This window comes from Oncorhynchus keta, chromosome 30 (assembly GCF_023373465.1).
Source record: "Oncorhynchus keta strain PuntledgeMale-10-30-2019 chromosome 30, Oket_V2, whole genome shotgun sequence".
In the NCBI taxonomy this organism is placed as follows: domain Eukaryota; kingdom Metazoa; phylum Chordata; class Actinopteri; order Salmoniformes; family Salmonidae; genus Oncorhynchus; species Oncorhynchus keta.
The window spans coordinates 2,776,509-2,800,930 of record NC_068450.1 but is presented as its reverse complement, the minus strand read 5'-3'; the positions used below and the strand labels follow the sequence as shown (position 1 = coordinate 2,800,930).

At 45.1% G+C, this 24,422-nt stretch overlaps 1 protein-coding gene across 1 annotated transcript; it reads left to right on the top strand.

The window, feature by feature from the left end:
- Positions 1–3,417: 3,417 nt before the first annotated feature.
- lpar4 (lysophosphatidic acid receptor 4) lies at positions 3,418–24,020 on the top strand. Its single transcript, XM_052487226.1, has 5 exons — positions 3,418–3,710; positions 17,405–17,971; positions 18,136–18,426; positions 22,089–22,321; positions 23,312–24,020. Exons 2-5 carry the CDS (start codon positions 17,687–17,689, stop codon positions 23,664–23,666), a joined length of 1,164 nt encoding a protein of 387 aa, XP_052343186.1. The 5' UTR covers positions 3,418–3,710; positions 17,405–17,686; the 3' UTR covers positions 23,667–24,020.
- Positions 24,021–24,422: the final 402 nt, after the last annotated feature.

Here is a 24,422-nt window from a genome sequence, read left to right as displayed (position 1 = left end):
TTTTCACAATTTCTAATGTTACAGCCTTAATTTAAAATGTATTAAATTGTTTCCCCCCCCACATCAATCTACACACAATACCCCATAATGACAGCAAAACCAGGTTTTTATACATCTTTGCAAATCAATTAAAAATACAAAACTGAAATATCACATTTACATCAGTATTCAGACCTTTACTCTGTACTTTGTTGAAGCACCTTTGGCATCAATAACAGCCATGAGTCTTCTTGGATATGATGCTACAAGCTTGGCACACCTGTATTTGTGGAGTTTCTCAAGTCCGGGCTCTGACTGGGCCATTCAAGGACATTCAGAGACTTGTCCCGAAGCTTAGGGTTGTTGTCCTAATAGAAAGTAAACCTTTGCCCCAGTCTGAAATCCTGAGCGCTCTGGAACAGCATCTCTCTGTACTTTCGCTCCGTTCATTTTTGCCTCGATCCTGACTAGTCTCCCAGTCCCTGCCGCTGAAAAACATCCCCACAGCATGATGCTACCACCACCATGCTACCACCATGCACTTGGCATTTAGGGCAAAGAGTTCAATCAATTCAATCAATTCATCAGACCAGATAATCTTGTTTCTCACGGTTTGAGAGTCCTTAAGGTGCCTTTTGGCAAATCCCAAGCGGGCTGTGCCTTTTACTGAGGAGTGGCTTCTGTTTAAAGGCCTGATTGGTGGAGTGCTGCAGAGATGGTTGTCCTTCTGGAAGGTTCTCCCATCTCCACAGAGTAACTCTGGAGATCTGTCAGAGTGACCATCGGGTTATTCCTTCTCCCCCGATTGCTCAGTTTGGCCGGGCAACCAGCTGTAGGAAGAGTCTTGGTGGTTCCAAACGTCTTTCATTTAACAATGATGGAGGCCACTGTGGCCTTCGGGACCTTCAATGTTACAGAAAGTTTTTGGTACCTTTCGACCGATCAGTGCCACAATCCTGTCTAGGCGCTCTACAGACCATTCCTTCCACCTCATGGCTTGGTTTTTGCTCTGACATGCACTTTCAACCGTGGGGCCTAATATAGACAGGTGTGTGCCTTTCCAAATCAAGTCCAATTGAATTTACCACAGGTGGACTCCAATCAAGTTGTAGAAACATCTCAAGGAAGATCAATATAAACAGGATGCACCTGAGCTCAATTCCGAGTCCCATAGCAAAGGGTCTGAATATTTATGTACACAAGGTATTTCTATTAGCAACATTTCTCAAAACCTGTTTTTGCTTTGTCATTATGGGGCATTGTGTGTAGATGTGTAATTTAATACATTTTCGACTGAAAAGGAACAAAATGTGGAAAAAGGGTCTGAATACTTTATGAATGCACTCTAGGTAGCACGCAGGTGGGCATTTTGTCTGTTGAGATCATTTCCTTTTGATTTTCCAGCCAAACGTAAAATGTTCCTGTCTGATTAATTTAATAGAGTGAGTTAGGTCTGCTCTACACTAAATGAGGGTACCCCCTGAGTTCCTTCCCTGTTTCACACCTGGTAGTTTGGTGGATGGGGCAGCGTTCTGTAACCTAGTAGTAGGTCCATCTCCACTATTACCATGTGGTGAAGTTCAGGTTCCTGCTCTTTAGGCTAAAGGCAGATGACCTCAGGCCTTGGATATTCCAGCATGAATAAGGGCAACCAGTGAACACTTTCTGTTCCATAAAGTGTTGAATGTTGAATGTTGTGTTGCTGAGTATCTGGCCCTGTGCTCTCTCTCTCTCTCTCTCTCTCTCTCTAAAAATGCTTGAATCAGTTATAGAGCCCATTACCTTTTATGGTTGTGAGGTCTGGGTTCCGCTCACCAACCAAGAATTCACAAAATTGGACTAACACCATATTGAGACGTTAAATTCTACAACCACCTAAAAGAAAACGATTCCCAAACCTTCCATAACAAAGCCATCACCTATAGAGAGATGAACCTGGAGAAGAGCCCCCTAAGCAAGCTGGTCCTGGGGCTCTGTTCACAAACACACCCCACAGAGCCACAGGACAGCAACAGAATTAGACCCAACCAAATCATAAGACAACAAAAAGATAATTACTTGACACATTGGAAAGAATGAACAAAAAAAATGAGCAAACTAGAATGCTATTTGGCCCTAAACAGAGAGTACACAGTACCTGACCACTATGACTGACCCAAATTTAAGGATAGCTTTGACAGTGTACAGACTCAGTGAGCATAGCCTTGCTATTGAGAAAGGCTGCCGTAGGCAGACATGGCTCTCAAGAGAAGACAGGCTATGTGCTCACTGCCCACAAAATGAGGTGGAAACTGAGCTGCACTTCCTAACCTCCTGCCCAATGTATGACCATATTAAAGACAAATATTTCCCTCAGATTACACAGATCCACAAAGAATTCCAAAACAAATCAAATTGTGATTAACTCCCATATCTACCGAGTGAATACCACCGTTTACCATCACAGCAGCAAGATTTGCAACCTGGTGCCTCAAAAAAGGGCAACCAGTGAAGAACAAACACCATTGTAAATACAACATATATTTCTGTTTTAGTTTATATTCCCTTTTGTGCTTTAGCTATTTGCACATTACAACACTGTATAAAGACATAATATGACATTTGAAATGTCTTTATTATTTTGGAACTTTTGTAAGTGTAATGCTTCCTGTAAATCTGTTATTGTTTATTTCACGAAGTGTTCATTACCTATTCCCATTTCACTTGCTTTGGCAATGTAAACATATGTTTTCCATGCCAATGAAGCCCTTGAATTGAATTGAGAGAAAGAGAGTGGAAGAGAGGGGGAGGGAGAAAGGGAGAGGGAGAGAGAGAGGGAGAGAGGGGGTGGAGAAGGGGAGAGGGAGAGGGAGAGGGAGAGGGAGAGGGAGAGAGAGAGAGGGAGAGGGAGAGAGGGTAGTGGAGAAAGGGAGAGGGAGAGTGGGATGGAGAAAGGGAGAGGGGGAGGGAAAGAGGGAGAGGGAGAGGGGGTGGAGAAAGGGAGAGGGAGAGGGGGATGGAGAAAGGGAGAGGGAGAGGGGGATGGAGAAAGGGAGAGAGGGGGTGGAGAAAGGGAGAGGGAGAGGGGATGGAGAAAGGGAGAGGGAGAGGGAGAGGGGGAGGGGGTGGGGAAGGGTTAGGGAGAGAGAGGGGATGGAGAAAGGGAGAGGGGGAGGGGGAGGGGGTGGGGAAGGGTTAGGGAGAGAGAGAGGGGATGGAGAAAGGGAGAGAAAGAGGGAGAGGAGAAAGGGAGAGGGAGAGAGGGGCACGGGACGGAGAGCCCCTCTCTCTCTTTCCTTCCCCTGCTCAACTCTCCCTTCCTCCTCTCCAACAATTCCCTATTCAGCTCCCACGTGCCCCTGCCCCCCCTCCCTCCAACGACCAAGGTGCTATTGTCTCGTTTCCTCTGGCCATGCAAGTCGACCTCCAGCCCACCGACCGCGCACGCGCACGCGAACACACAAACAGATCCTCTGCTGAAATTCACATTCAACTAGGCACAGGACCCTGCGCGGTGAATTGGATCCCTTACTGCGTTTTCCATCTAAATAGAAATAAACAACATGCTCTTCTAGATACGGCAAGATTGTTAAGTTTTTACGAAATGACAGAACCTGGGAAACGTTTAAATACTGTTTGAAGGGAAGTTACTACAAAGAGAAGAAAAGCACTTGTTGGTGAACCAGTCTGATGTTTCCTGGGACAGTAGCAGTGTTGCACGTGTTGACTTGACAACCAGAGGTGACAACCAGGTGAGCTGTCATCATTATCATCATCCTCACGAACTCAGATAACAGGTTTACACTAGTTATCACAGCCACAAAGGTAAAAAATATATATATATACACTGAGTGTACAAAACATTAGGAACACCAACCTAATATTGAGTCGCACCCCCTTTTGCCCTCTGAACAGCCTCAATTTGTTGGAGCATGGACCTTTATTTAACCAGGCAAGTCAGTTAAAAACAAATTCTTATTTTCAATGACGGCCTGGGAACAGTGGGTTAACTGCCTGTTCAGGGGCAGAACGACAGATTTGTACCTTGTCAGCTCGGGGATTTGAACTCGCAACCTTCCGGTTACTAGTCCAACGCTCTAACCGCTAGGCTACCCTACTTCTCACAGTTGTGTCAAGTTGGCTGGATGTCCTTTGGGTGGTGAACCATTCTTGATACACACAGCAAACTGTTGAGTGTGAAAACCCCAGCAGTGTTGCAGTTCTTGACCCAAACCGCCGGGCACATACTACCATACCCTGTTGAAAGGCACTTACATCTTTTGTCTTGCCCATTCACCCTCCGAATGTCTCAAGGTTTAAACATAATTTTTAACCTGTCTCCTCCCCTTCATCTACACGGATTGAAGTGGACTTAACAGGTGACATTAAGGTTAGGTTTAAAATAAGATTTTAAAAAGAGAAATAGTAGAAATCGGCAGGGTTAATACTTTGTGGCTGTGGTAACTAGTGTCAATCAAGATAATCGGTCACTGAACCAAAAGTTATTTTGTTCTTTACAGGTTCAACTGTTAGCCTTTAACAACTTGTTTGGGTCTTAAAAGTTATTTCATCAGCGGCTCTCTCTTTACCTGTCAGATAGGACCAGGACATCTCTCTCTTTCCCTGTCAGATAGGACCAGGACATCTCTCTCTTTACCTGTCAGATAGGACTAGGACATCTCTCTCTTTCCCTGTCAGATAGGACCAGGACATCTCTCTCTTTCCCTGTCAGATAGGACCAGGACATCTCTCTCTTTACCTGTCAGATAGGACTAGGACATCTCTCTCTTTCCCTGTCAGATAGGACCAGGACATCTCTCTCTTTCCCTGTCAGATAGGACCAGGACATCTCTCTCTTTACCTGTCAGATAGGACCAGGACATCTCTCTCTTTACCTGTCAGATAGGACCAGGACATCTCTCTCTTTCCCTGTCAGATAGAACTAGGACATCTCTCTCTTTACCTGTCAGATAGGACTAGGACATCTCTCTCTTTCCCTGTCAGATAGGACCAGGACATCTCTCTCTTTCCCTGTCAGATAGGACCAGGACATCTCTCTCTTTACCTGTCAGATAGGACCAGGACTAAGAGCATGCTTTGAAATCAATGCCAGCTGATTCCTGACCTGGAACTCCTTACAGTATTATGTTTATAAATTTTTAACCCCATAATAACACTGGAATAATGGGGAAAAGAGACAGGCATGGGGGAAGATTATCTGATTATCAGTTTTGCATTTTGATTTGATACATTCAACATGCCTGTCTGCCTGTTTCTCTGCCTGTCTGCCTGTCTGTCTGCCTGTCTGTCTGCCTGCTTCTCTGCCTGTCTGCCTGTCTGTCTGCCTGTCTGTCTGCCTGCTTCTCTGCCTGTCTGTCTGCCTGTTTCTCTGCCTGTCTGTCTGCCTGTTTCTCTGCCTGTCTGCCTGCCTGTCTGCCTGTTTCTCTGCCTGTCTGCCTGTCTGTCTGTCTGCCTGCTTCTCTGTCTGTCTGTCTGCCTGTCTGTCTGCCTGCTTCTCTGCCTGTCTGTCTGCCTGTTTCTCTGCCTGTCTGTCTACCTGCTTCTCTGCCTGTCTGTCTACCTGCTTCTCTGCCTGTCTGTCTGCCTGTTTCTCTGCCTGTCTGTCTGCCTGTTTCTCTGCCTGTCTGTCTGCCTGTTTCTCTGCCTGTCTGTCTGCCTGTTTCTCTGCCTGTCTGTCTGCCTGCTTCTCTGCCTGTCTGCCTGTCTATCTGCCTGTTTCTCTGCCTTTCTGTCTGCCTGCTTCTCTGCCTGTCTGTCTGCCTGTTTCTCTGCCTGTCTGTCTGCCTGTTTCTCTGCCTGTCTGTCTGCCTGTTTCTCTGCCTGTCTGTCTGCCTGCTTCTCTGCCTGTCTGTCTGCCTGTTTCTCTGCCTGTCTGTCTGCCTGTTTCTCTGCCTGTCTGTCTGCCTGTTTCTCTGCCTGTGCTGTCTGCCTGTTTCTCTGCCTGTCTGTCTGCCTGTTTCTCTGCCTGTCTGCCTGCCTGTTTCTCTGCCTGTCTGTCTGCCTGTTTCTCTGCCTGTCTGTCTGCCTGTTTCTCTGCCTGTCTGTCTGCCTGTTTCTCTGCCTGTCTGTCTGCCTGTTTCTCTGCCTGTCTGTCTGCCTGTTTCTCTGCCTGTCTGTCTGCCTGTTTCTCTGCCTGTCTGTCTGCCTGTTTCTCTGCCTGTCTGTCTGCCTGTTTCTCTGCCTGTCTGTCTACCTGTTTCTCTGCCTGTCTGTCTGCCTGTTTCTCTGCCTGTCTGTCTGCCTGTTTCTCTGCCTGTCTGTCTGCCTGCTTCTCTGCCTGGCTGCCTGCCTGTCTGTCTGCCTGTCTGCCTGTTTCTCTGCCTGTCTGTCTGCCTGCTTCTCTGCCTGTCTGTCTGCCTGTTTCTCTGCCTGTCTGTCTGCCTGTTTCTCTGCCTGTCTGTCTACCTGCTTCTCTGCCTGTCTGTCTGCCTGCTTCTCTGCCTGTCTGTCTGCCTGCTTCTCTGCCTGTCTGTCTGCCTGTTTCTCTGCCTGTCTGTCTGCCTGTTTCTCTGCCTTCCTGTCTGCCTGCTTCTCTGCCTTTCTGTCTGCCTGCTTCTCTGCCTGTCTGTCTGCCTGCTTCTCTGCCTGTCTGTCTGCCTGCTTCTCTGCCTATCTGTCTGCCTGTCTGCCTGTTTCTCTGCCTTTCTGTCTGCCTGTTTCTCTGCCTGTCTGTCTGCCTGCTTCTCTGCCTGTCTGTCTGCCTGTTTCTCTGCCTGTCTGTCTGCCTGTTTCTCTGCCTGTCTGTCTGCCTGTTTCTCTGCCTGTCTGTCTGCCTGCTTCTCTGCCTGTCTGTCTGCCTGTTTCTCTGCCTGTCTGTCTGCCTGTTTCTCTGCCTGTCTGTCTGCCTGTTTCTCTGCCTGTCTGCCTGCCTGTCTACCTGTTTCTCTGCCTGTCTGTCTGCCTGTTTCTCTGCCTGGCTGTCTGCCTGTTTCTCTGCCTGTCTGTCTGCCTGTTTCTCTGCCTGTCTGTCTGCCTGTTTCTCTGCCTTTCTGTCTGCCTGTTTCTCTGCCTGTCTGTCTGCCTGCTTCTCTGCCTGTCTGTCTGCCTGTTTCTCTGCCTGTCTGTCTGCCTGTTTCTCTGCCTGTCTGTCTGCCTGTTTCTCTGCCTGTCTGTCTGCCTGTTTCTCTGCCTGTCTGCATGCCTGTCTACCTGTTTCTCTGCCTGTCTGTCTGCCTGTTTCTCTGCCTGGCTGCCTGCCTGTTTCTCTGCCTTTCTGTCTGCCTGTTTCTCTGCCTGGCTGCCTGCCTGTTTCTCTGCCTGTCTGTCTACCTGTTTCTCTGCCTGTCTGTCTGCCTGTTTCTCTGCCTTTCTGTCTGCCTGTTTCTCTGCCTGGCTGCCTGCCTGTTTCTCTGCCTGTCTGTCTGCCTGTTTCTCTGCCTGTCTGTCTGCCTGTTTCTCTGCCTGTCTGCCTGTTTCTCTGCCTGTCTGTCTGCCTGTTCTCTGCCTGTCTGTCTGCCTGTTTCTCTGCCTGTCTGTCTGCCTTTTTCTCTGCCTGTCTGTCTGCCTGTTTCTCTGCCTGTCTGCCTGCCTGTCTACCTGTTTCTCTGCCTGTCTGTCTGCCTGTTTCTCTGCCTGGCTGCCTGCCTGTTTCTCTGCCTGTCTGCCTACCTGTTTCTCTGCCTGTCTGTCTGCCTGTTTCTCTGCCTGTCTGCCTGCCTGTCTACCTGTTTCTCTGCCTGTCTGTCTGCCTGTTTCTCTGCCTGGCTGCCTGCCTGTTTCTCTGCCTGTCTGCCTACCTGTTTCTCTGCCTGTCTGTCTGCCTGTTTCTCTGCCTGGCTGCCTGCCTGTTTCTCTACCTTTCTGTCTGCCTGTCTGTCTGCCTGTTTCTCTGCCTGTCTGCCTGCCTGTCTACCTGTTTCTCTGCCTGTCTGTCTGCCTGTTTCTCTGCCTGTCTGTCTACCTGTTTCTCTGACTGTCTGTCTGCCTGTTTCTCTGCCTTTCTGTCTGCCTGTTTCTCTGCCTGTCTGTCTGCCTGTTTCTCTGCCTTCCTGTCTGCCTGCTTCTCTGCCTGTCTGTCTGCCTGTTTCTCTGCCTGGCTGCCTGCCTGTTTCTCTGCCTGTCTGTCTACCTGTTTCTCTGCCTGTCTGTCTGCCTGTTTCTCTGCCTTTCTGTCTACCTGTTTCTCTGCCTTTCTGTCTGCCTGTTTCTCTGCCTTTCTGTCTGCCTGCTTCTCTGCCTGTCTGTCTGCCTGTTTCTCTGCCTTTCTGTCTGCCTGTTTCTCTGCCTTTCTGTCTGCCTGTTTCTCTGCCTGTCTGTCTGCCTGTTTCTCGTGTTTACTAAGAGGACAAAAAAACAGCTATCTTTCTGTCTGCCTGTTTCTCTGCCTCTTCTGGGACTGCCTGTTTCTCTGCCTTTCTGTCTGCCTGTTTCTCTGCCTTTCTGTCTGCCTGTTTCTCTGCCTGTCTGCCTGTTTCTCTGCCTGTCTGTCTGCCTGTTTCTCTGCCTGTCTGACCTGTTTTGGTCTGCCATTTAGTGGGACTGACTACCTGTTTCTCTGTCTTTCTGTGGGACTGCCTGTCTGTCTGCCTGTTTCTCTATCTATCTGACTGCCTGTCTACCTGTTTCTCTGCCTGTCTGTCTGTATCTTAGTCTCTGCCTGTCTGTCTACCTGTTTCTCTGACTGTCTGTCTGCCTGTTTCTCTGCCTTTCTGTCTGCCTGTTTCTCTGCCTTTCTGTCTGCCTGCTTCTCTGCCTTTCTGTCTGCCTGTTTCTCTGCCTGTCTGCCTGTTTCTCTGCCTGTCTGTCTGCCTGTCTGCCTGCCTGTCTACCTGTTTCTCTGCCTGTCTGTCTGCCTGTTTCTCTGCTTGTCTGTCTACCTGTTTCTCTGACTGTCTGTCTGCCTGTTTCTCTGCCTTTCTGTCTGCCTGTTTCAAGTGCCTGTCTGTTATGTTTCTCTGCCTTCCTGTCTGCCTGCTTCTCTGCCTGTCTGTCTGCCTGTTTCTCTGCCTGGCTGCCTGCCTGTTTCTTGCCTGTCTGTCTACCTGTTTTCTGCCTTTCTGTGTCTGCCTGTTTCTCTGCCTTTTGTCTGCCTGCTTCTCATCCTGTCTTGCGCCTGTTTCTCTGCCTTTCTGTCTGCCTGTTTCTCTGCCTGTTCTGTCTGCCAATAAATGTTTCTCTGCCTGTCTGTCTGCCTGTTCACTCTATGCCTTTTACTGTCTGCCTGTTTCTCTGCCTTTCTGTCTGCAAATGTTTCTCTAAGCCTTTCTGTCTGCCTGTTTCAGTTGCCTAAATTGTCTGCCTGTTTCTCTGCTTTAGTATATTTCCCTCTGTCTGCCTGTTTCTTAGAACCCATTGTGGCCCAAAAAGTTTGCTGCCTTTCAGCTGTTGGTCTAGTACCTGTTTCTCTGCCATTTTCTCTACCTGTTTGCCTGTCTGTGGGACTGACATAAAGAAACAGCTGTATTGTAGTATCTGTACTAGGACTGACAGAAAGAAACAGCTGTATTGGTCTAGTATCTATAGTGGGACTGACAGAAAGAAACAGCTGTATTGGTCTAGTATCTATAGTGGGACTGACATAAAGAAACAGCTGTATTGGTCTAGTATCTATAGTGGGACTGACAGAAAGAAACAGCTGTATTGGTCTAGTATCTATAGTGGGACTGACAGAAAGAAACAGCTGTATTGGTCTAGTATCTATAGTGGGACTGACAGAAAGAAACAGCTGTATTGGTCTAGTATCTATAGTGGGACTGACAGAAAGAAACAGCTGTATTGGTCTAGTATCTATAGTGGGACTGACAGAAAGAAACAGCTGTATTGGTCTAGTATCTATAGTGGGACTGACATAAAGAAACAGCTGTATTGGTCTAGTATCTATAGTGGGACTGACATAAAGAAACAGCTGCATTGGTCTAGTATCTATAGTGGGACTGACAGAAAGAAACAGCTGTATTGGTCTAGTATCTATAGTGGGACTGACAGAAAGAAACAGCTGTATTGGTCTAGTATCTATAGTGGGACTGACATAAAGAAACAGCTGTATTGGTCTAGTATCTGAAGTGGGACTGACAGAAAGAAACAGCTGTATTGGTCTAGTATCTATAGTGGGACTGACATAAAGAAACAGCTGTATTGGTCTAGTATCTATAGTGGGACTGACATAAAGAAACAGCTGTATTGGTCTAGTATCTATAGTGGGACTGGTCAGGTCAGGTCAGGTCATGGACCTTGAAAAGACAGCTGCACACACACAGAGTTCACTCACGGTGACACACACGTTGGCCCAGTCCCTGACACTGCTACCTCAGCTGTAGTATATTCATAACAGATCAGCATGAAGCAACATTATATATAGCTGAATGTTAGGAAGGCTATATAGTCTAGCCAAGTCACTGTGTTAAGTCACTGTGTTACTGTGTTAAGTCACTGTGTTAAGTCACTGTGTTACTGTGTTAAGTCACTGTGTTAAGTCACTGTGTTACTGTGTTAAGTCACTGTGTTAAGTCACTGTGTTACTGTGTTTAATCACTGTGTGTTACTGTGTTAAGTCACTATGTATTGCTGTGTTTAGTCACTGTGTTATGTCACTGTGTGTTACTGTGTTTAGTCACTGTGTGTTACTGTGTTAAGTCACTGTGTTACTGTGTTAAGTCACTGTGTTACTGTGTTTAGTCACTGTGTGTTACTGTGTTTAGTCACTGTGTGTTACTGTGTTTAGTCACTGTGTGTTACTGTGTTTAGTCACTGTGTGTTACTGTGTTTAGTCACTATGTGTTACTGTCTTAAGTCACTGTGTGTTTCTGTGTTAAGTCACTGTGTGTTTCTGTGTTAAGTCACTGTGTTACTGTGTTTGGTCACTGTGTTACTGTGTTAAGTCACTCTGTGCTACTGTGTTAAGTCGCTGTTACTGTGTTAAGTCACTGTGTGTTACTGTGTTAAGTCACATTTTCTTACTGTGTTAAAGTCACTGTGTGTTACTGTGTCAAGTCACTGTGTGTTACTGTGTCAAGCCCCATGTAGTTGCTGTGTTAAATCACTGTTACTGTGTTAAGTCACTGTTACTGTGTTAAGTCACTGTTACTGTGTTAAGTTGCTGTGCGTCGCCGTTTTATGTCATTGTTTGTTACTGTGTTACTCACTACTTCCGGCGCCGACAGAGATGGCCGCCTCGCTTCGCGTTCCTAGGAAACTCTGCAGTTTTTGGTTTTTTTACGTGTTATTTCTTACATTGGTACCCCAGGTCATCTTAGGTTTCATTACATACAGTCGAGAAGAACTGCTGAACATAAGAGCAGCGTCAACTCACCATCAGTACGACCAAGAATATGACTTTCCCGAAGCGGATCCTGTGTTCTGCCTTCCACCCAGGACAACGGAATGGATCCCAGCCTGCGACCCAAAACAACGACGTCGTAAAAGAAGCAAACGAAGCGGTCTTCTGGTCAGGCTCCGGAGACGGGCACATCGTGCGCCACTCCCTAGCATTCTACTCGCAAATGTCCAGTCTCTTGACAACAAGGTTGATGAAATCCGAGCAAGGGTGGCATTCCAGAGGGACATCAGAGACTGTAACGTTCTTTGCTTCACGGAAACATGGCTCACGGGAGAGACGCTATCGGAGTCGGTGCAGCCAGCTGGTTTCTCCATGCATCGCGCCGACAGAAACAAACATCTTTCTGGTAAGAAGAGGGGCGGGGGCGTATGCTTTATGGTTAACGATACGTGGTGTGGTCACAACAACATACAGGAACTCAAGTCCTTCTGTTCACCTGATTTAGAATTCCTCACAATCAAATGTCGACCGCATTATCAACCAAGGGAATTCTCTTCGATTATAATCACAGCCGTATATATTCCCCCCCAAGCAGACACATCGATGGCTCTGAACGACCTTTATTTGACTCTTTGCAAACTGGAATCCACATATCCTGAGGCTGCATTCATTGTAGCTGGGGATTTTAACAAGGCTAATCTGAAAACAAGACTCCCTAAATTGTATCAGCATATCGATTGCGCAACCAGGGCTGGTAAAACCTTGGATCACTGCTATTCTAACTTCCGCGATGCATATAAGGCCCTGCCCCGCCCTCCTTTCGGAAAAGCTGACCACGACTCCATTTTGTTGATCCCTGCCTACAGACAAAAGCTCAAACAAGAAGCTCCCACACTGAGGTCTGTTCAACGCTGGTCCGACCAAGCTGACTCCACGCTCCAAGACTGCTTCCATCACGTGGACTGGGATATGTTTCGTATTGCGTCAGACAACAACATTGACGAATACGCTGATTCGGTGTGCGAGTTCATTAGAACGTGCGTCGAAGATGTCGTTCCCATAGCAACGATAAAAACATTCCCTAACCAGAAACCGTGGATTGATGGCAGCATTCGTGTGAAACTGAAAGCGCAAATCACTGCTTTTAATCAGGGAAAGGTGACCGGAAACATGACCGAATACAAACAGTGCAGCTATTCCCTCCACAAGGCAATCAAACAAGCTAAGCGTCAGTATAGAGACAAAGTAGAATCGCAATTCAACGGCTCAGACACAAGAGGTATGTGGCAGGGTCTACAGTCAATCACGGATTACAAAAAGAAAACCAGCCCAGTCACGGACCAGGATGCCTTGCTCCCAGGCAGACTAAATAACTTTTTTGCCCGCTTTGAGGACAATACAGTGCCACTGACACGGCCGCAACCAAAACATGCAGACTCTCCTTCGCTGCAGCCGAGGTGAGTAAGACATTTAAACGTGTTAACCCTCGCAAGGCTGCAGGCCCAGACGGCATCCCCAGCCGCGCCCTCAGAGCATGCATAGACCAGCTGGCTGGTGTGTTTACGGACATATTCAATCAATCCCTATCCCAGTCTGCTGTTCCCACATGCTTCAAGAGGGCCACCATTGTTCCTGTTCCCAAGAAAGCTACGGTAACTGAGCAAAACGACTACCGCCCCATAGCACTCACTTCCGTCATCATGAAGTGCTTTGAGAGACTAGTCAAGGACCATATCACCTCCACCCTACCTGACACCCTAGACCCACTCCAATTTGCTTACTGCCCAAATAGGTCCACAGACGATGCAATCTCAACCACACTGCACACTGCCCTAACCCATCTGGACAAGAGGAATACCTACGTGAGAATGCTGTTCATCGACTACAGCTCAGCATTTAACACCATAGTACCCTCCAAGCTCGTCATCAAGCTCGAGACCCTGGGTCTCGACCCCGCCCTGTGCAACTGTGTACTGGACTTCCTGACGGGACGCCCCCAGGTGGTGAGGGTAGGTAACAACATCTCCACCCCGCTGATCCTCAACACTGGGGCCCCACAAGGGTGCGTCCTGTACTCCCTGTTCACCCACAACTGCGTGGCCACGCACGCCTCCAACTCAATCATCAAGTTTGCGGACAACACAACAGTGGTAGGCTTGATTACCAACAACGACGAGACGGCCTACAGGGAGGAGGTGAGGGCCCTGGAGTGTGGTGTCAGGAAAATAACCTCACACTCAATGTCAACAAAACTAAGGAGATGATTGTGGACTTCAGGAAACAGCAGAGGGAACACCCCCCTATCCACATCGATAGAACAGTAGTGGAGAGGGTACTAAATTTTAAGTTCCTCGGCGTACACATCACAGACAAACTGAATTGGTCCACCCACACAGACAGCATCGTGAAGAAGGCGCAGCAGTGCCTCTTCAACCTCAACAACCACCCGAGCCACTGCCTGTTCACCCCGCTATCATCCAGAACGCGAGGTCAGTACAGGTGCATCAAAGCTGGGACCGAGAGACTGAAAAACAGCTTCTATCTCAAGGCCATCAGACTGTTAAACAGCCACCACTAACATTGAGTGGCTGCTGCCAACACACTGACTCAACTCCAGCCACTTTAATAATGGGAATTGATGTAAAATATATCACTAGCCACTTTAAACAATGCTACTTAATATAATGTTCACATACCCTACATTATTTATCTCATATGTATACGTATATACTGTACTCTATATTATCTACTGCATCTTTATGTAATACATGTATCACTAGCCACTTTAACTATGCCACTTTGTTTACATACTCATCTCATATGTATATACTGTACTCGATACCATCTACTGTATCTTGCCTATGCCGCTCTGTACCATCACTCATTCATATATCTTTATGTACATATTCTTTATCCCTTTACACTTATGTGTATAAGGTAGTAGTTTTGGAATTGTTAGCTAGATTACTCGTTGGTTATTACTGCATTGTCGGAACTAGAAGCACAAGCATTTCGCTACACTCGCATTAACATCTGCTAACCATGTGTATGTGACAAATACAATTTGATTTGATTTGAAGTCACTGTGTGTTAATGTTTTAATGGACTGTTTTACTCTGTTCAGCTACTTTGTGTTGCTGTGTTAAGTCACGTTGTGTTACAATGTTAAGTCACTATGTGGGATTCAGTACAGAGAGAGACAGAGACCCCCAGTTAAGGAGTAGACTGTGGAAGGCTGTCAACATGAGATGGAGAGAGAGAGAGAATGTGTGGTAGGTACTGTCTAGGTGTGTGTGAGAGAGAGAGAGACATCGTTACAACTCTGTATATAGCAATAATATATGACATTTGAAATGTTTCAATTATTTGGAACTTTTTTAAATATTTGAATTATTTATTTAACCTTTATTTATCTAGGCAAGAACTATTTTTTAACTGGCCTCCTGCGGGGATGGGGGCTGGGATTAACTTCTGTGAGTGTAATGTTAACTGTTCATTTTTTATTGTTTATTTCACTTTTGTTTATTATCTATTTCACTTGCTGTGGCAATGTTAACATATGTTTCCCATGCCAATAAAGACCAATGTTAACATATGTTTCCCATGCCAATAAAGCCCTTTGAATTGAATTGAGAAAGAAAAAGTTGAGGGAAAAACACAAAATCCATTTACACAAACAACAACCGTGGGGCAAAAAAAACCACACACATTTCTTTCCAAAGGGCTGTGGATTGAGACAGGGATGCAGCTTGAGCCCCACCAACATATATATCAACGAATTGGCGATGGCACTAGAACAGTCAGAAGCACCCGGCCTCACCCTACTAGAATCTGAAGTCAAATGTCTCCTGATGATCTGGTGCTTCTGTCACCAACCAAGGAGGGCCTACAGCAGCACCTAGATCTTCTGCACTGATTCTGTCAGACCTGGGCGCTGACAGTAAATCTCAGTAAGACCAACATAATAGTGTTCCAAAAAAGGTCCAGTTGCCAGGATCATAAATACAAATTCCATCAAGACACCGTTGCCATAGAAACAAAAATCACAAAAAAACTATATGTACCTTGGCCTAAGTAACTTCAACAAAGACGTAAATGATCTGAGAGACAAAGCAAGAAGGGCCTTCTTTGTGTACGCAATTTGGACAAAGTTATCAAACCCCAGAAAAGCTCTGTTAAATTCTACATAAAAAAGCCCTCACCTACAGAGAGATGAACCTAGGAAAGGAACATACTAATTAGGATCTGGCTAAAAATACTTAAATCAGGGGTTGTGAGGTCAACATCCCAATTAGGATCTGGCTAAAAATACTTAAATCAGATATCTGAACACATTTCCCTCTAGCCAGCTGGTTGTGAGGTCTGACAAAGCAAAAAGGTCCACACTGGATCACCAACCAAGAAATTCACAAAAAACAGAGAGTGGGAGAATACCTGACACTGATCCTAAATTAAGAAAATCAATGACTATGTACAGTCTGAGAGCATAGCCTTGCTATAGACAGACAGAGGCAGACAGAAAGAGAGACAGAGAGACAGACAGAGAGAGATAGAGAGAGATAGATAGAGAGAGAGAGAGAGAGAGAGAGAGAGAGAGAGAGAGAGAGAGAGAGAGAGAGAGAGAGAGACAGAGAAGAGAGACAGAGAGACAGACAGAGAGAGAGAGAGAGAGAGAGAGAGAGAGAGAGAGAGAGAGAGAGAGAGAGAGAGAGAGAGAGAGAGAGAGAGAGAGAGACAGAGAATATTGTCTATTCCACTTGCTATGGCAAAACAAAATAAAGCCAATTTTGATAAAACTGATAAACTGGGTGTACTGGGTGAAATTCCACAGTGTGACATCACAGCAGCAAGATTTGTGACCTGTTGCCACGAGAAAAGGGCAACCAGTGAAGAACGAACACCATTGTAAATACAACCTATATTTATGCTTATTTACTTTATCTTGTGTACTTTAATAATTTGCACATTGTTAAAACACTGTATATATATATATATATATATATAATATGACATTTGTAATGTTTACTGTACATTTTTATTGTTTATTTCGCTTCTGTATATTATCTACCTCACTTGCTTTGGCAATGTTAACACATGTTTCCCATGCCAATAAAGCCCCTTGAATTGAATTGAATTGAATTGAGAGAGAGAGAGAGAGAGAGAGAGAGAGAGAGAGAGAGAGAGAGAGAGAGAGAAGAAAGAGAGAGAGAGAGAGACTTGAGAAATCCAGGTGTTGGAATGCATTTGTAAGCACTGTCATCTAAATATTTGTTTATAGCCTGAACAAGACCATCTGCAACTGTATTAATATACATTATTTTTTAAATGTCATATCACCTTTATTTCACCTTTATTTCACCTTAATTTCACCTTTATTTAACCTATATTTAACCAGGTTGGCCAGTTGAGAACAAGTTCTCATTTACAACTGCGACCTGGCCAAGATAAATCAAAGCAGTGTGATACAAACAGCAACTCAGAGTTACACATTGGATAAACAAACATACAGTCAATAACGCAATATAATTTTTTTTTATATACAGTGTGTGCAAATGAGGTAAGGAAATAACTCGGCCAATAGTGTAATTACAATTTAGCAATTTACACTGGAGTGATGATATATGTGCAGATGAGTATGTGCAAGTAGAAATACTGGTGTGCAAAAGAGCAGAAAAACTAAAAAAAATATGGGGATGAGGTAGGTAGTTGGTTGGATGGGCTGTTTACAGATGGGCTGTTTATTAAACCCTTATTTAACTGAATCATTTCAGCCAATTATCCCCAGAGTTTGTGAGTCTGCCCTAGGGGAAATGCTTTCATTCTAAAATACTAACTGACTTGGAGGGGAGATGCTAGTCTATCATGCCAACAGTCTAACTGACTTAGAGGGGAGATGCTAGGCTATCATGCTAACAGTCTAACTGACTTAGAGGGGAGATGCTAGGCTATCATGCCAACAGTCTAACTGACTTAGAGGGGAGATGCTAGTCTATCATGCTAACAGTCTAACTGACTTAGAGGGGAGATGCTAGGCTATCATGCTAACAGTCTAACTGACTTAGAGGGGAGATGCTAGGCTATCATGCCAACAGTCTAACTGACTTAGAGGGGAGATGCTAGTCTATCATGCTAACAGTCTAACTGACTTAGAGGGGAGATGCTAGGCTATCATGCCAACAGTCTAACTGACTTGTTTATTTCTGTCTGCAGGTGAAGCAACCAACCCAAACACACACACACATAGTGTCAGCATCTCTGGGAGTGTGTGTGTGTGTGTGTGTGTGTGTGTGTGTGTGTGTGTGTGTGTGTGTGTGTGTGTGTGTGTGTGTGTGTGTGTGTGTGTGTGTGTGTGTGTGTGTGTGTGTGTGTGTGTGCCTGAGATCGGGATGCCTTGGAGGGGGCTTGCCTGGTGGACCCCCCACTGACCTCCCCAGAAAACGCCCACTACCCCACCCCCAACCGTTACCCTTCTACCTCCACCCCGGCCTCAGCATGGCTGGTCTGGTGCTGAATGAGACAGGCATGGAGGACTGTGGGATAGATGACAGCTTTAAGTATGACCTGTACAGCGTGGTCTACAGCGTGGTGTTTGTCCTGGGGCTCTGCACCAACTGTGCTGCTCTCTTTGTGTTCTGCTTCCGGATGAAGCTACGCAACGAGACAACGCTGTTCATGACTAACCTGGCGTTGTCAGACCTTGTGTTTGTGTTCACACTGCCCTTCAAGGTCTACTACAACGTCAACCGACACTGGCCCTTTGGAGATGAACTTTGCAAGGTAGTTACTAGTTTCTAGCCCTTTTCACCGTGTGAACTGTTCTGTCATTGCACAGATGTTTGGCTGTATGTGTCTTTCTGCCTAATACATCTATTCCACCCCCAGGTGTCAGGTAATGAAGGAATGAATCAATTAACCATTCAATCTCTCTCTCTTTCCCCCAGGTATCAGGAACAGCGTTCATCACCAACATCTACGGTTCCATGTTGTTTCTCACCTGCATCAGCGTGGACCGCTTTCTGGCCATCGTCTACCCCTTCCGCTCACGCTCAGTCCGCACGAGGAGGAACGCAGGCCTGGTGTGTGCTGCGGTCTGGCTCACCATCGTGGGTGGAGGGATATCGGTCACCTTCTTTTCCACGATCAACCAGGCGAACCGCGCCACGGCCTGCTTCGAGGGATTCTCCAAGAGCACCTGGAAGACATACCTGTCTAAGATCACTATTTTTATAGAGGTGAGGAGAGAGAGAGAGAGAGAGAGAGAGAGAGAGAGAGAGAGAGAGAGAGAGAGAGAGAGAGAGAGAGAGAGAGAGAGAGAGAGAGAGAGGGATGGAGGCAGGGAGGGAGGGAGGAAGAGAGAGAAGGATTCTATTCGATCTCCTGGGAGACGTAGGCCGTGTTTAAATCAGAAACGGCTTACAGCGTGCTTGACATTTTGAAGGTCATCTCCAATTCATCCAACATCTGACCTTAAAAATATCTCTGGGAACGTGGTAAGATTGAAAGATCTCTGGAAACTCAGTAAGATTGAAAGATCTCTGGGAACGTGGTAAGATTGAAAGATCTTTGGGAATGCGGTAAGATTGAAAGATCTCTGGGAACGCGGTCAGATTGAAAGATCTCTGGGAACGCGGTAATATTGAAAGATCTTTGGGAATGCGGTAAGATTGAAAGATCTCTGGGAACGCGGTAAGATTGGAAGATCTTTGGGAATGCGGTAAGATTGAAAGATCTCTGGGAACGCGGTAAGATTGAAAGATCTTTGGGAATGCGGTAAGATTGAAAGAACTCTGAGAACGCGGTAAGATTTGAAGATCTCTGGGAACGCGGTAAGATTGAAAGATCTCTGGGAACGCGGTAAGATTGAAAGATCTCTGAGAACGCGGTAAGATTGGAAGATCTCTGAGAACGCCGGTAATATTGCTTTAAAAGCCACCTTGTCTTTAAACACAATGGGATTGAATCCTGGCCTCTCAAAGTATGTAATTCAATCAGTATGTCTATCAGTGTATATCAGTGTGTATATATATATATATATATACAGTGCCTTGCGAAAATATTTGGCCCCCTTGAACTTTGCGACCTTTTGACACATTTCAGGCTTCAAACATAAAGATATAAAACTGTATTTTTTTGTGAAGAATCAACAACAAGTGGGACACAATCATGAAGTGGATCGACATTTATTGGATATTTCAAACTTTTTTAACAAATCAAAAACTGAAAAATTGGGCGTGCAAAATAATTCAGCCCCTTTACTTTCAGTGCAGCAAACTCTCTCCAGAAGTTCAGTGAGGATCTCTGAATGATCCAATGTTGACCTAAATGACTAATGATGATAAATACAATCCACCTGTGTGTAATCAAGTCTCCGTATAAATGAACCTGCACTGTGATAGTCTCAGAGGTCCGTTAAAAGCGCAGAGAGCATCATGAAGAACAAGGAACACACCAGGCAGGTCCGAGATACTGTTGTGAAGAAGTTTAAAGCTGGATTTGGATACAAAAATATTTCCCAAGCTTTAAACATCCCAAAGAGCACTGTGCAAGCGATAATATTGAAATGGAAGGAGTATCAGACCACTACAAATCTACCAAGACCTGGCCGTCCCTCTAAACTTTCAGCTCATACAAGGAGAAGACTGATCAGAGATGCAGCCAAGAGGCCCATGATCACTCTGGATGAACTGCAGAGATCTACAGCTGAGGTGGGAGACTCTGTCCATAGAACAACAATCAGTCGTATATTGCACAAATCTGGCCTTTATGGAAGAGTGGCAAGAAGAAAGCCATTTCTTAAAGATATCCATAAAAAGTGTTGTTTAAAGTTTGCCACAAGCCACCTGGGAGACACACCAAACTTGTGGAAGAAGGTGCTCTGGTCAGATGAAACCAAAATTTAACTTTTTGGCAACAATGCAAAACGTTATGTTTGGCGTAAAAGCAACACAGCTCATCACCCTGAACACACTATCCCCACTGTCAAACATGGTGGTGGCAGCATCATGGTTTGGGCCTGCTTTTCTTCAGCAGGGACAGGGAAGATGGTTAAAATGGATGGGAAGATGGATGGAGCCAAATACAGGACCATTCTGGAAGAAAACCTGATGGAGTCTGCAAAAGACCTGAGACTGGGACGGAGATGTGTCTTCCAACAAGACAATGATCCAAAACATAAAGCAAAATCTACAATGGAATGGTTCAAAAATAAACATATCCAGGTGTTAGAATGGCCAAGTCAAAGTCCAGACCTGAATCCAATCGAGAATCTGTGGAATGAACTGAAAACTGCTGTTTACAAATGCTCTCCATCCAACCTCACTGAGCTCGAGCTGTTTTGCAAGGAGGAATGGGAAAACATTTCAAAAAATAAAATATATAAATAATAATAATAATAATATATGCCATTTAGCAGACGCTTTTATCCAAAGCGACTTACAGTCATGTGTGCATACATTCTACGTATGGGTGGTCCCGGGAATCGAACCCACTATCCTGGCGTTACAAGCGCCATGCTCTACCAACTGAGCTACAGAAGGACAGTCTCTCGATGTGCAAAACTGATAGAGACATACCCCAAGCGAATTACAGCTGTAATCGCAGCAAAAGGTGGCGCAGTTTTTGATTTGTTAAAAAAGTTTGAAATATCCAATAAATGTCGTTCCACTTCATGATTGTGTCCCACTTGTTGTTGATTCTTCACAAAAAAATACAGTTTTATATATATCTTTATGTTTGAAGCCTGAAATGTGGCAAAAGGTCGCAAAGTTCAAGGGAGCCGAATACCTTCGCAAGGCACTGTATATATCAGTGTGTCTATCAGTGTGTATATATATATATATATACGTTTATCAGTGTGTATATCAGTGTGTGAATCAGTGTCTATCAGTGTATATATATATATATACGTTTATCAGTGTGTATATCAGTGTGTGAATCAGTGTCTATCAGTGTATATATATATTATACGTTTATCAGTGTGTATATCAGTGTGTGAATCAGTGTCTATCAGTGTATATATATATATATACGTTTATCAGTGTGTATATCAGTGTGTGAATCAGTGTCTATCAGTGTATATATATATATATACGTTTATCAGTGTGTATATCAGTGTGTGAATCAGTGTCTATCAGTGTATATATATATATATACGTTTATCAGTGTGTATATCAGTGTGTGAATCAGTGTCTATCAGTGTATATATATATATATACGTTTATCAGTGTGTATATCAGTGTGTGAATCAGTGTCTATCAGTGTATATATATATATATACGTTTATCAGTGTGTATATCAGTGTGTGAATCAGTGTCTATCAGTGTATATATATATATATACGTTTATCAGTGTGTATATCAGTGTGTGAATCATGTCTATCAGTGTATATATATATATATACGTTTATCAGTGTGTATATCAGTGTGTGAATCAGTGTCTATCAGTGTATATATATATATATACGTTTATCAGTGTGTATATCAGTGTGTGAATCAGTGTCTATCAGTGTATATATATATATATACGTTTATCAGTGTGTATATCAGTGTGTGAATCAGTGTCTATCAGTTGGCCAACTGAGAGGTATATATATATATATACGTTTATCAGTGTGTATATCAGTGTGTGAATCAGTGTCTATCAGTGTATATATATATACGTTTATCAGTGTGTATATCAGTGTGTGAATCAGTGTCTATCAGTGTATATATATATATACGTTTATCAGTGTGTATATCAGTGTGTGAATCAGTGTCTATCAGTGTGTATATATATATATATATACGTTTATCAGTGTGTATATCAGTGTATATGTATGTCAGTGTGTGTATCAGTGTGTCTATAGGGGTGTATCTTATTATTTATTTATGTGCTAAGCTATTCCTGTCCTCTCCAGATCGTAGGTTTTCTCCTCCCACTCCTAACCAACCTGGTGTGTTCCTCTCTGGTGCTGAGAACCCTCCGTCGCCCAGGGACCATCGGCCACGGCTGCAACAGCAAGCGCCGGGTGCTCCGTATGATCCTCGTCCACCTGGCCATCTTCATCATCTGCTTCGTCCCCTACAACTCCATCCTCTTCCTATATGCCATGGTGCGGACCCAGGCTCTGGCCAACTGTAACCTTGAGAGGTATAACTAACCCTAACCCTACAACTCAATCGTCTTCCTCTACACCATGGTGCGGACCCAGGCTCTGGCCAACTGTAACCTTGAGAGGTATAACTAACCCTAACCCTACAAATCAATCCTCTTCCTCTACACCATGGTGCGGTATAACTAACCCTAACCCTACAAATCAATCCTCTTCCTCTACACCATGGTGCGGTATAACTAACCCTAACCCTACAAATCAATCCTCTTCCTCTACACCATGGTGCGGACCCAGGCTCTGGCCAACTGTAACCTTGAGAGGTATAACTAACCCTAACCCTACAAATCAATCCTCTTCCTCTACACCATGGTGCGGTATAACTAACCCTAACCCTACAACTCAATCCTCTTCCTCTACACCATGGTGCGGTATAACTAACCCTAACCCTACAAATCAATCCTCTTCCTCTACACCATGGTGCGGTATAACTAACCCTAACCCTACAACTCAATCCTCTTCCTCTACACCATGGTGCGGACCCAGGCTCTGGACAACTGTAACCTTGAGAGGTATAACTAACCCTAACCCTACAAATCAATCCTCTTCCTCTACACCATGGTGCGGTATAACTAACCCTAACCCTACAAATCAATCCTCTTCCTCTACACCATGGTGCGGTATAACTAACCCTAACCCTACAACTCAATCGTCTTCCTCTACACCATGGTGCGGACCCAGGCTCTGGCCAACTGTAACCTTAAGAGGTATAACTAACCCTAACCCTACAACTCAATCCTCTTCCTCTACACCATGGTGCGGACCCAGGCTCTGGACAACTTTAACACTTTAGCATTTGCATTTTAAGAAATCAATAAATCAACATGTCAATTTTTTATAAAAAACATTGTCCTCTGAATTGTGTTGTTTGTAGATATGTGATTTAGTCTATGTCTATGTACAATATGGTGTTTGGTGCAAAATGACTTGCCACATTGAAGCCATTAATTAGCGTTTTTCTGAATGTGAAGGTTTGTCCGGACGCTGTACCCCATCACCCTGTGTCTGGCCACCCTCAACTGCTGCCTAGACCCAGTGGTGTATTACTTTACATCTGAGTCCTTCCAGAAGAGTCTCACCACAGGGGGGAAGGGAGGGGTCCGGGCTGAGAGCATCCCCCGCAGCGACACACACCTGAGTAGTGAGGCAGAGACGCAGCAGGACACAGGGACAATGACCAGGGATGGGAGACCGTGGAGAGACACACGGGACTGGACAGTCACCAGGAGAGACTCACAAGAAGCATCACTCACTAGAAACACCCAGGACGCATATGCTCTCGCCAGCAATGGGAAAGATACGGGAGTGAATGAGACTCAGTTCTGACACTACGGGTGAGAGAGAAATAAAAAGAGAGAGAGAGAGATGGAGAAAGAGAGCGAGGGGACAGTTCAGGATGGAGAAATCAGGTTTCTGAGTTTAAGCCCTAGTTCAAAGCCACTGTATCTCCGCTCCAAACAAAAGAAATATGTCACTTTCTCTTTGGAAGAGCAGGGATTGAATGCCGTCTGAAACAAACCCTGTCAAAAAGTCTGATGATAGTTTGGGTCTCTGCCGCTCTTTTGGCATAGTGCAGGTGAAGCCTTCCTGCAGCTCGCCTGAGCAGTTCTTCCACTGTCAGGAGAAATGGTAATGCATATCAATATATGTTAATTGCATGCAAATAAAGATTGCTTTGCTAACCACACCCACAACAGAAAGACAATCATGGTCTCAGATTCGCAGGTAGAGGACTTCTGTGAGATGTTGCTGTTATGTCTGAATTCAACACTTTACCAGTGATGAAGTCTGTTACAGTGTTGCGATTGGTTGACTGGGTGAATAGGGTCAATATCAGGGGATATCTTTATCTTTGTATTTCCGGATAGCTGACTGGCTCGATTAGGTCATATGTAGCAACATTTGAAATCGTGTTTTTTACATTGGACAAAAGTAGAGACTAGAAAATTGTACATTACACAATACAGTTGAGGAACAATGGGAAAGCCATTCTGCTTTGAAAATGTATATACTGAAGAGCTTTTCTTTGTCTCCACCCATTCAGCATCGTTCACACCCTCTTAGGCCTTAGCCCCACCCATT